We start from the raw sequence: 13,998 nt of genomic DNA, 5'->3' as shown, positions 1-13,998 counted from the left end.
GTTCAGTGACTGATGTACAATAGGTGATTTCACAAAGCACCTTTGCAATCTGACAGCTTTTTTGCAAGAGACCTCAGGATTCAATGAGCCTATTGCTCATTGTTTAACACTACCACATGGAAACCTGCCTCTGTAGGTCAAATCCAAATTTAATTCACTGACACTGCCATGCTTTCTGAGCTGTTTTGGCCCAAAGAGTACAGTAGGAGACACCTATCTCAATTCAATACACATTTCAGTCTGCAAAGTGTCTCTAGGTGTACAATGTGTTTACATCTCTGAAATCTGCTAAAGAACTCAGGGACTATAGACATGACGTTTAATAAGAAACTTTCAAATTACTTTTGATAATCTTAAAAAAATATCCAAAATTGTCAAATTAAATCTTACTCTAAATACTGTGGGTTATGTTTAGGGAATCAGAATTAATACCGCTCTGGGTTTTTCTACTCTGGCTCTAACCTCATAAAGTAGCATCTGGTTTTTGTCACCAATTTTTACTGGAGATTGCAGTACCTGTACCCTAGGCTTTTGAGGCTGGTGACTGAGCTGCAGAAAATGGAATGAAAGCTGCACAATGTTGGGAACCCTGAGGAGCTAGGCAGCTGCTTCCAAGCACAGTCAGCAGGGCACCCCCAGCCCATGGCCAAACAGGCAGCAGCTCCCCTACCAGCACACACAGAGAGGGGGGCAGTAATGCAGAAGAATGGAAGTTTGAACAGGCAAGGACCTGCAGGAGGAAGAGACTTCACCTAGAGGCTGAGGTGCTGTCACAGAACCACTTCACCACTCTGGAGAATAAACACCTGTCAGGATTGTCTCTGGAACTGAGTAAGGCAGCTCCATCTGCTCCTGTGTGTAGCAACCTGTGCAGCTGAGGAAAGGGGTGATAGCAGTGGGTGACTCTTCTGCCAGGTACAGAGGGAGGCACCCATGTGCTCAAGAGAGAGGTGCTGCTTGCTGGGGTTTGTGTCACAGGTGTCACTGACAGCCTGTCAGCCCTCTTACAGCCCACTGACTAATACCTGCTGCTGCTGCTGTTTCACACTGGTACCAGCCAGGAGCAGCTGGGGTGGGTCCAGAGGGGATCACAAGAATGGTTAGAGCACCTCAGCAATGCAGGCAGGCTGAGAGAACTGGGGCTGTTCAGCCTGGAGAAGAGAAAGCTCTGGGTAGAGCAGCTTTGCAGTACCTAACAGGAGCCTACAGGAAAGCTGGAGAGCGACTTTTTACCAGGATGTGTAGTGATAGGGCAAAGGGAAATGGTGTTAAACTGAGAGTAGGTTTAGCTTAGATATTAGGAAAAAATTCTTTTGTGTGAGGCTGGTGAGACACTGGAAGTTGTTGCCCGCAGAAATTTTGGATGCTGCTTTGCTGGAAATGTTCTAAGCCAGGCTGGACAGGACTTTGAGCAACATGGTCTAGTGGAAGATGTCCCTGCCCATGACAGGGAGGATGGAAAAAGGTCCCTTCAAACCACTCTGATTTTGTAATCAGATCATTCTGTAATGTAGAAGATCTCTGCTTTGACACTCCTAAAGATGGATGTCTAGTTGAAGTATTTATTTGATGAGTTCATAATTAATTCACATATCATTTTATACTGCACTTGTACAGTGTGAAAACTATCAGGATTAAAGTTAATTCAAGACATCATGAAAAAAGTTATACCTTCAAAAAATGAATTTCTTTCATATATTTATTGGATATTTTGTGATATTCATCTATTTGTTGGCCTAGGCTAGGGATAATAGGAAGGGGTTTTTTTAGCACTTGGGTAATCTTACCCTTCAGTATGATTAGGTTCCACTAGGAGGGATAGCTGTGATGGGATCCCTACCTGGAAGAGATCACTGCAGTTCAATGCATGTTGCCTGCAAATAAAAGTTATCTTGCATTTTGTGGTACCATTTAGAATGGAATTTTAAAAGACTGAACATGTTATGTCAAAGCCTTTAAGAAGGAAGAGGCATGAATAGTGAAAAACATTATAGTTTATCAGCCCCATGTAATGGAAATATATGGTAAATAGTGATCAGTTTCTCTGTCCAGCTGTACTGCTTGCAGGAGTAAGGATCACTCACATGAGGATTTAGGGGATGAAGTCCAGGGCTGCCATTTTAAAGCATTAAACCAAATTCTTAAACAACTGTATTTTCCAGGAATGCCTCCAACCAGCACTTTTTACCACAGTACAAGAAACAACAAACTGAAAGCATGCTTTTCTCTTTGGCATATATTCCTCCTTATGACAAACCTACTTATGTATGTTAGTAAGAAAAAAACATATTAAGTAGTGGGGTGCATTAAGGACAAATTCACGTGAAAAATGAAAAGGGGAAGAGTCTATTTTTTCATTGTTTAAGTTTCTAGGTATCCTAAGTTTAAATTTTAAAAATCTATTGACCCTTAAAATAGTCTGAAACAGGACCCTTTTATGGTATTACAGGTAATACTTTAGTGTCTTGTAAGTCATCCTTGCAAAGTAGGAGTGTAGCATGTCTCAAATTTATAAACAACCCGAGAACCAGAGATGCAGCCTGTTGCTTCTAACTGTGACTATTTATTCCTGTAAACTGCCCTCAAAACTTGTAGCAGAGATCACAGAGATCATACAGGTTTTGTACTGCTTTGTGGGTTGTGCCTGAAAATTAACTCTTTCACTCATTGGGTTAGCATTACTCATGGAGAATTTTGGAGAATTAAAATTACTTTGAACATTATGACACAACAGCCATGATTTCTTGGCTTTTTTCTGAACTTCTAAAGCTAGATTCTCTATCTAAACTTTTGAATTAAGTTGCTAGCAGAACTTAGGCTGCATGAGAGAAGAGCTTTGGTGGAACTTGAAAGAAAACCACAGTGTGAAGCGAAAGCAACGTGACACTGCAGAACCACCACAAACGTTCTTTCATTGCTTTTATTGTGTTCTCTCCTTGAAGAACTTCAAAACCATATCTACTCCCATAGTTTTTGTGGCTGTACCCTTAGTTTAAAGCAAGAACAGAAAGCATTGTGTTTGTCTCATCTACAGTTGTTGCCAAATCTTGAGATGGCCCAGGGTTTTTTTCTTCTGTTAAGTACAAGTATTGTGCTCTTGTTCTAGCTAGTAAATAATGCTGCCTCAAGTAAATGGAAAAAAAGTCTGATTTACTGTCTAGGTTTCAGATTTGGATCACCTATTTTATTCCAAAGGCTTCAGTGTTTATTTCAAAGAGAGGAGCTAAACAAATGTTTTATTAATTATGTTAAATAGAAATTGCTTAGAAGTTTGACAAAGCATTATGCCTTACTAGAACAAAAAGAGCAACCTGAAACTTAACAAATGATGAGTGCTGCAGTGCAACTCCCAATAGGAAATCTCAGTATAGGGCACAGGCAGATCAGATTAGATCTATCTTTGATCAAGAGCCAAAAACATCAGGAGATAATGATAGTAATTTTGTATTCTTTTATTTTCATAGAGAACATGAGATAGGCATTGGAAACAGTTATTATTTATATTATATGAGGAATTAATTATTAATTACTTTATTTAAAACAAAGCTAAGACTGAGTGAAATAAAATTGGATACTATTCTGCCATTTTTACTCTTAATGTTCAATTAATTATCTTCTATTATTCCATTCTTCAGCCAAAAAAATAAAAAGCCAAAAAACCTGCCCAAAACCTTTACATTAAGTATAGTCTAATGCCTGGGCATAGATCCACTTTCATACTGCAATTCACTTCAGCAGTTTTCAGACCCAGTAACTCAATCATCTGCCACTTAAAGTCAGTATTAGGTCACAAAGATTCAATTTCTATTCCAGTGTAAACTTTCAAATAGAGACAACTTGTGGTTTTTTAGTTGATTTTTCCCCCTTAATTAATGCATTCCAATCTGTGCTGCAAAGAAAGAGTCCAAAGGTGAACCTTACCTATCTTTATAGAACTGTTATTACAGACATCTATAGATATCAAGATGATAGGATCCTGTATGGGATTGGAAGCAGGGGCAACTGGAAATTTGAACATGAACTTCCTATCGCTGGGGTTTTTTGTATGCTGGTGCTTACATTTTTTTCCTCCAGGTATGGTCCATTTTTAATAAAATGTATGCAGAAAGACAGAAATTTCTTAAGAGAAAGAGAAAAGGGGAACCAGATTAACCTTTGTATTCTTCAGTAATGATTAGGGAGACCTCCATGTTGGAAGTTCACAACTGTTTATGTAAGTGAACATATATATAAGGGGGGATTTTGTGAAAGACCATGATTGGAATTCCACGCTCCTGTTACAGGTGGACCGTTAATTGATGTTGAAGGAAACTTGTTCAAATCAGTAGCATGGGATGTCAAAGTTCAAGTATGTGCTCAATCTATAACTATTTATAAACATTGAAATCATAGGTGGAACATGGATCTCTCACACTAATATATATCATACATGATAAAAAATTGTTCTGCACTTCAGGAAAGAAAGCATAGCTCCTTGTACATGTAGCTATCTAAGAGAGTCATCATGGGGCTAATAGAAAATGTAAAACATAAAGCCTACATTTTGCTGATCTTTGAAGTTTCTGACCAGTGTATTCAGTTAATTCAGTTATCTTTCTACCATCATTCTTATAAAGCTCTACAGTCCTCATCCATTTTTTGCTAGAGTACATTCAGCCAACTGTGGTTTCTATCATATTTACTTGCCTCCCTGTGCTCTCACACTTTCTTTTGTTCTTTAAACCATGTGAGCTTCCTTCCTCAAAAATTACTACTGTTTCCTTACCCCCATCTTTCTGCTATTATTTAATACTTCCCCTCAGAGAATGTGCATCTGAGAAACTAATTTTTTAATTTTTTGACACTATGGCCTTTACTGGCATTTGGGAGGCTTGACATCTTTCTCTGAGAGTTGTGTCTCAGCATCCTATACACTCAGGCTGTACTTCTCAGCATGCTTGGCTCTAGCTTATTGCAGTTGAGATTAGTCAGGAACAAGGTCTGAAGGCAAAAGAACAGGGGAGAAACAAACACAGTTTGAAATAAAAATAAGGATTACTGCAATCTGCAGAAAAACAGGCATTCACATGGGTTGAACAATCTGCATTCATGGGACCACAAGAGGGCTTGAGTTTGAAAGGACTTAACTCTCTGACCCCACCGTAGGCAGGGATTCCTCCCAATTAGATCAGGTTGCTCAGGACCCTGTCCAACCTGGCCTTGAACACTTGCAATGATGGAGCATCCATAGAATGGGACATTCACAGAAGTTTTTTTATTTTGTCAAAATTTTTTTGACATGACACTGAAAAGTGTGTGTGTGTATGTGTGTGTGTGTGTGTGTGTGTGTATACAGACATGCACAGGTAGATATATTTTTATATACCTGTGTATGAATATGTATATGTTATCTAAAACAGTATTTTCAGACAGGCTGACATTTCTCATATCTCTAACCTTTTCTTTTCTCATACAGGTGCTCACATGTTCATGTTCTTGCTTGTCTATACACTGATCATTCCCCATATTGGCTCCTACTTTTGCCTCCTCATGAATTTGATTCTCAGCTCATTTTGTTCCTCATTGTCCAAGGTACTACTGTCAAAACTGTGTGGCCCAGGTATTGAGTCAGACACGTTACTTTGCCATCACTTTAGAATCTTTCTGTTTTGATGTTTCCTGAGTCTCATCTTCCCAGAGTTCCTTTGAAGAGTCTATACACTTTGCTGCTGTTTCTCCATTGATCTTGTCATTGTCTCAGTGCTGACATTTTCCAAATAATTATCCATTTTTCAATTTTAATCCTCTTACCTAGAACAATGCTCAATGTTTAAGGGCAAGGTCACTTCAGGCTCAAAGACAGCACATCCAAGGCAGTGAAGTCTGAATTTTTGCTTTTTCAGAATGTCATATGTCAAGGAATTTAAAAATAATTTAATAAAAGATGGCATCAGTTTTTTGATCTTTTAACACTAGGCTCTTTGCTTGAAATGTTTAGCTACTTTTGGGCAAGACTGCATTTTTGTCTTGTACTCATACACCATCTAGCAGAACAGACTTCTCATGTGGGACATCACACTGTAGCAGGAGAAAGAGGAAAGAATGCAATACGTCACTTGATTTTCATATCAATCCATTGATTTATCACAGGTATTTCAAAACTAATAACTAATTTCAGCTTTGGATCCAGCATATAACAATATAGTAAGTATTAAAAGCTTCAGGAAAAAATTCTAAATGTTAGTTTCATGATTTTTTGGCTTATAACCATTTGTAACAGTTCTCTAATAAGGAATTATGGTTTTAAAAGCATGCTGTATAATATTTATATGTAAAGTTTATAAATTAGTTTAATTTTAGCCAACTATCACTCATCAGTAATCAATTAGTCATCTGTGAGCTATAGATAATTATCACTATTTATGTTTTAGCCTAAATTCTCTAACATTTTAAAATGGCAGGATTTGAATAAGTGTCCCTGGAGGGAATATTTCAGTGCTCAGCTCTGCTTTTAATTACTATAAATTTCTTCTAATTTCACAGTTATTCACTAGTGACATTTTATTTACAGATAAATGTCTCATACACTGAAGAAGGAAAGAGGTATTAGCAGGCTCAAAATTTAGTGTTTAGTCCTTTCTTACATGTTGATAATTAGTATATTAATTGATTAGCTGTCTATTTATTTACTTTCTATGCTTATTTTTTGGATTTTTCACATTGTAGAGTGGTGTAGTTCAGATGGATTCCTGGTGATGAGTAACAGTCCTTACAATTATGAAGGAATTTAAGAGTGAGCACATGCTTATCCAGCTTGATGAATTCCAGCCTAAGTCCTCTGAATCATTTCCAAGAGGTGACAAAAAGGCTCCTTCCCACCTGCAATGTAGAAATGGGGCACTATCATCACAATTGGCAATCTCCCTACCAAGATCTGATGAATTCACTATGTGCTTGGCATTCTACTTTGAAAAGCTTTATCTGAAGAGCAGCTCTCTAGGATGGAACAGTTCTTGTGAACTTTCTTTAAAAGTGCTTAGAGGAAATGTGCTGGTCTGTAGATCTAAATGCATTGTTTTGATAATTTAGACCTTTGTCATTAACTTAGACTCATTTCCCAAATTTTGCAAATTTGGGAATATTGCCCACAAATATTGCAAATATGAGTGTGAAACTGTGCTAATACAAAAATGTGCTAGAAATGCAAAGCTGCATTCACTAATAATACTTGTCTGTAATCCTTTCCAGGCCATAAACTGTGCTTTCACTTATCCTGTTGCAGCTAGTGATACTGCAGTAGCATATTGCAATATTGCAATGTAGTATGCCTTGTAATAATGCATGGCATACAGTATCATATCTGTTTTGGTGTACTATGCAATCATTTATATTGGCACTCTGCAGTATTTTTGGGATACAACCAGTAGTTACTGTAGCACTTTCCAGCTGGCTTTAGTAACACACTCCTTTAGAGCAGCTGATGCTCAGGAATCTAGACAATAATTTATTATTTGCTTTTACTTCTGCTGTGGCCAGAGGTTAGCTCCTTTCCTGATGTCCATGTCCCAGCCCCACTCCAGGCTGGAGTCTCTAAGTGCATTACAAAACAAGAAGTACGGGCAGCAGGGCCAACAAAGCTACACACAGAGCAGCTTTTTCCTCAATTACCACTCTGAATAAATCCAGTTTCTTCTTATGCTTCATGGGTTCAGTTTTTCTTCCTTGCTATGCTTGAAAACCTCTGGATGTCCCCAATACACCTTCCTTTCCATAGGCTACCATCTGGGCAAGCAGCTGGGCAGGACAGGGGATGTGTCCAGGGTACATGGATGCTTCAGCCGGCCCTGAGTCAGCTCAGTTCACACCATGGTTTTCCTCCTCAACAGGATCAGTAACAGAGCTCTCACTCCCCCATTCTGCAAGGGATTTTAATCAAATTTGTAGGACTTCAGCATATCTAAGACTTCTGTCTCTGTTTCTTTAAAGACATTCAGTTTGCAACGATTGTAGCTGTGGAAGATAGCTCCATGGAGCTATTACAGGCAGTCAGGTCAAAGTTAGAGAGAAGGCTGAATTTGAATGAAACCCTGCTGGAAACAAGATTTTTCTTCACTATCCACAGTATATTATCTCCCTCTAGAATGCTAAAAAACCCTTCTTTTTCACTGCCTCCTCTTCCCACTTTCACCAGTATAACTCTGCACAGTTAGATGGAATCATTTTTATCCCAGGGAGCAGCTGTTTAAAATATTTCTGTAGTTTCTGAATTTTTCTGAATGACCCAGTACTTCAAGAGGCAGGTGTTCTGAGGATACTCACCCTTCTACACCTGTAGTTTGCTTATTCAGAAAAATAAGTGAAGTATAATACCATGCAAATAAAATACTTTTGAGTACCTGAAATTTCTTCTTTACTTCTTCCAATGGGCTTTTAATTTTTGTTTGGGTTTTTCTGTTGTTTAGTCCATGCCTTGGAAATGTGTCCTTCAGATCCAAGGCATCTGGAAAAACTAAACATTAACATTTCTAAGTAACAGTTGCTTAACTTTCATAGGGGCTGCAAGACTCAAGAGTCATAAGCCTAAAGACAATAGTGTAGGCTCTAGAAACTTCTGAGGAAATTTTCACTTAAAGAAATTTTGCCAGGAATTTCAGGTAATTTGAGACCTCATTAATAGAAAAGATGGTTCTGTTACACTACTGGCTTCATAATAGCTTGTTATCCACCTCCTCACTGGTGCTGGCTGTTACAATCATGCACCTTGGAGAAGGATTTGCTTTCAGTAAGATTAATATTTTGATATACTTGGCCATATGCCCCCACATGCTGTAGTGCTGATGAAAGGGTGAGAGCAAGAATGACCCTTTTAACAATGGCATGTTCTGAAATTATTTTAATAACTTTTGAAATTAAGTCACTAGCTGCCAAAAAAAAAAAAAGAAGAGAAAGTAAGGCAGATAAAGCTAAGAGTTTTTCTGTCTGAAGAAATGAGCTTAAGTAGAGTCCTTCCTCTACTCTGAAAAACAGTGTGGATTTTCATCTTGAGGGAGTCTTTTCTGGGATTTCAGAACCAGTCTTTGAGTCACATATCACACAATCACTGTGCTATCAAATTCCACTCTTTAAAATTGCATCTACCGTAAATAAAAGATGCAAGGATGCAAAAAACTCTATCTGTATCAATTAGTTTCTTTCTCACCAAGGAACTAACCCCACCCTGGAGTCCAGAACTTGCTGAGAATTCAGAAGCTGTGGCAGTATCACTCTGTAGTGCCATGGCAGGCCAGGTAAGGAAACTTGTGTTCAAAATTCAGTTTCCTGAACAAAAGTATATACTCATCCCATAATGAATACATTCCCAGCTGTCATGTAGAGTAAGTAGTATCAGTAGATGAGAGCATTTGTTTTGTAATCTGAAGTGGAGCAAACCTTTTGACCACATACATAACTTTAAAACAGAAGGGAAGAAAGACATTCATAGCAGAAATTGTTATGTCGGTTCAACATAACTAAATAGAATGTAATTAAATTAACAGATTTAATGAGTAAGTAACATTAATTTGCATCTGGAGTTGACTGGCTGTTTTGCACATTGAATACTGTGTGACCAAAGAGATATGATCATACACCTTGGCATGACATTTCCTGAAAACTGTCAACATTTGCACAGTTGCTCTATTGCCTTCCTTTTTTTTTTTTTTTCAATCATCACATGTAGTAGCAGGTGCTGATTTCTCATTTTTTGTTAGTAAATTTATTTTAATATCACAACATCAGTGAAAATAGTTTTCTATGTAAGTGTATTCTGAAGTGCTAAAGGGTCTCAGTGAGTCAGGATTACCTGGTAGTGAATTCACGAGATGCTGCCCTTGGCATGAAGAACGCCTGGTGATTTCTGACCCTTCAGCACCTCTCTCTTCCTGCTCTGTCACAGCTCATCAACTCCTCAGTTTTTCTGCTATGAGTGTCTGTGGAGATGTTGCAAACTAGATCTCTTATACATGCTTAAAGGATAATTCTTATTCCCTACTTTGTTCCAGGGGTTTAACCCACACCTGGCTTACAGTGTAGCTGCACAGAGTGGTGCCAAGAAGATTAGAGCAGTGGGGAGGGCAAACCCATATTTCTTAAAGTGGCCTTGTCATCATAGCCAGAAAGTGACAGTAGAAACTACAGGACTCCTCATATTCAGCATTGTTTGTATTACTTGTATATAACCAGTCTCATTCAATGGGGAGAATTAGCATGTAAAGGCTGCCAGGATACATGTAGTGCCTGTTCACACCCAATGAAAACCAGCAAGTCCCAGTCCACGAAGGGTGGCTGTGGAAGGTTTCTGGGTACTGCCCTGAGGTCAGTTTTGCATTGTCTCATGAAAGAAAGTTCAGCCAATATTTCTTTTATTTTTCTTTAATAGATGGAAAAGCTGAAATACTCATAGATATGAAATGGCAAAGGCCATAGAATAAACATCACTCCTAGATATAAAAGTAAAGAAATAACTTACATGAAAAATTTGCTCTGTAGGGTTTTTTTGCACCAGACTGTTCAAAATAATGCAGCTCTCATAATTATTTCTTCATTTTTTCTTTTCTGGATGTTACCAATGAGGAATGTTTCTTCCTTAAGAATAAGAAAGATTAAGAAAGTAATATAGTAAACCTGTTGCTTTTAAATGCATGCTCACTATGCCATGTGCATTATGCCCTTTTCAGAATCTCTTAAAGAAGTGGGAAATCTAGTTATGCTTAAGTATTTTTTTCACAAGAAAATTGGGATTTGCTGGGATTTCTCTCTGTGGGTTAAGTCGGGCATATGCGTTTTGTTTTCAAAACCAGGTTTTTTTCCAGATAATAACTTATTCCTTGAACAAACAGCAATATCTATCAGGGTAAGAGAAATGGCTAGCACTGAATAAAAGTATTGGAGGACAATATTTCACCTTTTGCATATGACAAGTGTTAAACACGAAAATATCTCTAAAGCCAGCTGGCAGAGTCAGGCTGGTACGGTGCTAAATTTTGGATTGAGTGTGAGAATAATGTTGATAACATGCTGATGACTTGTTGTTGCCAAGTAGTGTTTAGTCTAAAACAAGGACTTTTTTTACTCTTTCTCCAGTCTCTTTTTTTTTTTTTTATGATTTTCTATCATATACACTAATTAGTAGACCCATACTGTATATCCTCAAAAGAATTCCAGCTAAGTGGGCTTGTTTAGCCTTGTGAAAAGAAGGTTCAGGGCAGACCTTAACATCATATTTCTCTATTTAAAAGGTGACTACAAAGAGGATAGAGGCTTGTTTTTACAAGCAGTCCAATGGAAAAATGAGGGCTAATGGGTACAAGTTACTACTGGGGAGATTCTGATTAGGCATGAATGGAAAATTTTTCACAATCAGCAAATGGAATAATCTCCTCAGGGAAGTGGTGTTGGACTCCCCAGTGTTGTACAGTTTTAAGATTCTTCAGATCAGAGTGCTGGACAATCTTGTCTAGACTGTGCTTTTGCCAGGAAAGTTGGGACCACATGATCCTTGAGCTCCTGTCCAACATGGCTGGTGGAACTCAGACAGCTGGGGTTAAACCATAAAAGTGAGAAAACATATTTTTTTGAATGATTACATTATGGGAAATGAAGCCACTTTAACTTTTTCTTTGATTGGTTATGTCAGAAAAGAAAAGAAAAAAAAAACTACAAAAGAGATCAAAGTCTTGATCTTTACACTGAGGTATCCTTAGCAAATGAAAACCCAAAAAACCACATTAACATTGCAGTCTTTTGTTAATTAAAAGCTGGATCGGGAGAACAAATGCTTTATTTCAGTTTCCTTTACAAACAATGAAGGAGTGAAATCCTACCTAAATCAAATCAATGGCGAAACTCAGAAGTCACAAGTTGGTAATTTAGAAGAGTAAAGGATCCTTTGATGTTTACCTTTTTAAGTGCCTACAAAAGAGCAGCATTTCCAAAGACAGCCATTGTACCATTTCTGTTTTTCACTTCTCACATTTTGCATGTAAGAAGTATTCCCAAGGTCTCAAAAAGTATTTGTGAGAAACAATAAAACCAGACTCTTTAGTTAGAGACCAGTTGTCTCTGTTGGTCTCATGTATGTGATTCTGTTGTAATATATGGTTACACATCTGCTGGCAGAAGGAAATGTTTTACTATATGGGAAAATATATCTGATATCATAGGGATCATCTGAGATTTATTAGAAAGTTATCTGGTGCAAACTTTTTTTCCCTGTAAAATAAACCCACATAAAGTCCTGCTAAATTATTTACCTAGAGACCTTTTCCTCTCATGGAGTCTAATTTCTAACTCCCATCTTCCTTCCTTAGACTTGCTCTTCCTCTTTCCTGACACAAAGTCTCGGTGTTCTTGTCTGCTCAGATCCTTTTCCAGTCATACATGCTCAGCATCCATGTCCCGAGATTAGTATTTTCCTGCTTCTATATCTGTATTTATTCTGAACCTTTTCCTTTGGTTCCCAGACTGCTCGGACCTCCATGGATGCTCAACTATATTCGGTAAGCCCCTGCCATCCCACAGACCACTGTCCTGCTCAGGACTCTGCCCTCTCTGGTCTCTTGCCCTAGTGGTTCTACCCTGCAAGGCTTTATTTTCCCATCTGTTTACCCAACACAGTAATTACCATTTGTATATTCTCATCTCACTATGCTGACTTTTCCTTGGTCCTTCTTCTGCTGTTTCTTGTACCCATCACTTTATCTTTCCACCATCTCCACCCCTTCTTTGTTCCTGGAGTTATCATTTCCGGTATCTATGTTGTTATTTTACTCTCTCATTTGAGGATCTCATCTGGTTGTACTTCCAGAGAGGCTTCCAGCTCACCCATCTGCCAGTTTTAGCACCCTTTTCCATAGAGACTCTTTGCTTGCTCTGCTTTTCCTGTTATCCATCCCCATTTCTTCCCAGCACCCCCTTCCAATTTAGCCTCACCAGGAGCATTTTTATCCATTGCTAGTCTACCTAATTCCATGTATTTGTCATACTCCTTCCTCTGTTTCTAACTTGTGGTGGTTGTCTCATTTCAATTTTCAGTTGAGTTTCTCTGCATTAACAAGTGTGTTCTCAAGGAAGGGGAACTTGGGGAACAGGAGAAACAGTCTGCTTTTAGATCTGGAATATGACCCTGCCTTAGGTCATCAGGTGGGCGAAACTATTACATGGATATTGTAGGAGAGTTTGAGTAGCCCTGCCCTGTATCATGATAATACACATCCCATCTGGTCAGCTGAGAGTGTGTAGCTGAGATCTTGTTTGAATTTTGAAGGACTGGCAGCTAAAGGCAAAAAGGCAAACACCGGGCACAAAAACATTTCCTGCCAAATTTAAGTTCAGATTTCAAAGCACTGAAGCAGCAGAGTACAACTTTTTATCATTGATGGCAGCATATTTTCTGTAACTTGTTCGGTGAAATTAGCTGGTGGTTTTATCCGACATTTCTGTAAAAACGAAAATTAAATAAATTCAGGCTGAGGAAATACTGAAACTGGAAAATTTATTCTTATATAACTGAAGTTTGACATTGCAGTGTGTGAAATAAATATCTAATATTGGGAAACGTCAAGTATGCATAAGCATAGATGAAACTACAATCCCTACTGATATGACTAACAGCTTTAAATAGTCTGAAATATGTTCTAAATAGTTGAGGATAAGTTATGATTGAGCTACAACTCTCAAAATTATGTGTTTCTTAACATTCAACTAATGGCTGGATTTAGCCCTTTGTGTATAGCAAAACTACTTTTAAAAGCTTGCTGCAGACAGACATGATAAATTCTGTTTTCTAAGGCCACATATGACCACAGTAATTGCAGAATCTGACCTCATGCAAGAGTGACTGCAACATATTGCATACTAATTCTTTTATTTCACCTATAACTCACAGGTAGTGTATCTGAATCCAGCTATTCATATGCATGGCTGTTTCCTGGGCTGGATTCAAGAGAAGACGTCAGACCTAATGAATGAAATGACAGTACT

General features: G+C 38.1%; 1 protein-coding gene across 2 annotated transcripts in view; it reads left to right on the top strand.

Annotated features, from left to right (window-relative positions):
* MID1 (midline 1) overlaps positions 1–13,998 on the top strand; it is a 91,837-nt gene that overhangs the window by 23,234 nt on the left and 54,605 nt on the right. The window contains exon 2 of one of the 2 annotated variants that reach the window (XM_062515110.1): positions 9,183–9,266. The exons of the other annotated variant lie outside the window; for it this stretch is intronic. Within the exon in view, the coding sequence (XP_062371094.1) occupies positions 9,183–9,266 (84 nt within the window). The remainder of the gene's footprint in view (positions 1–9,182; positions 9,267–13,998) is intronic. 2 annotated transcript variants of the gene reach the window in all.

This window comes from Cinclus cinclus, chromosome 2 (genome assembly GCF_963662255.1).
Source record: "Cinclus cinclus chromosome 2, bCinCin1.1, whole genome shotgun sequence".
NCBI lineage: Eukaryota > Metazoa > Chordata > Aves > Passeriformes > Cinclidae > Cinclus > Cinclus cinclus.
This window is presented reverse-complemented; position numbering and strand designations above follow the sequence as displayed.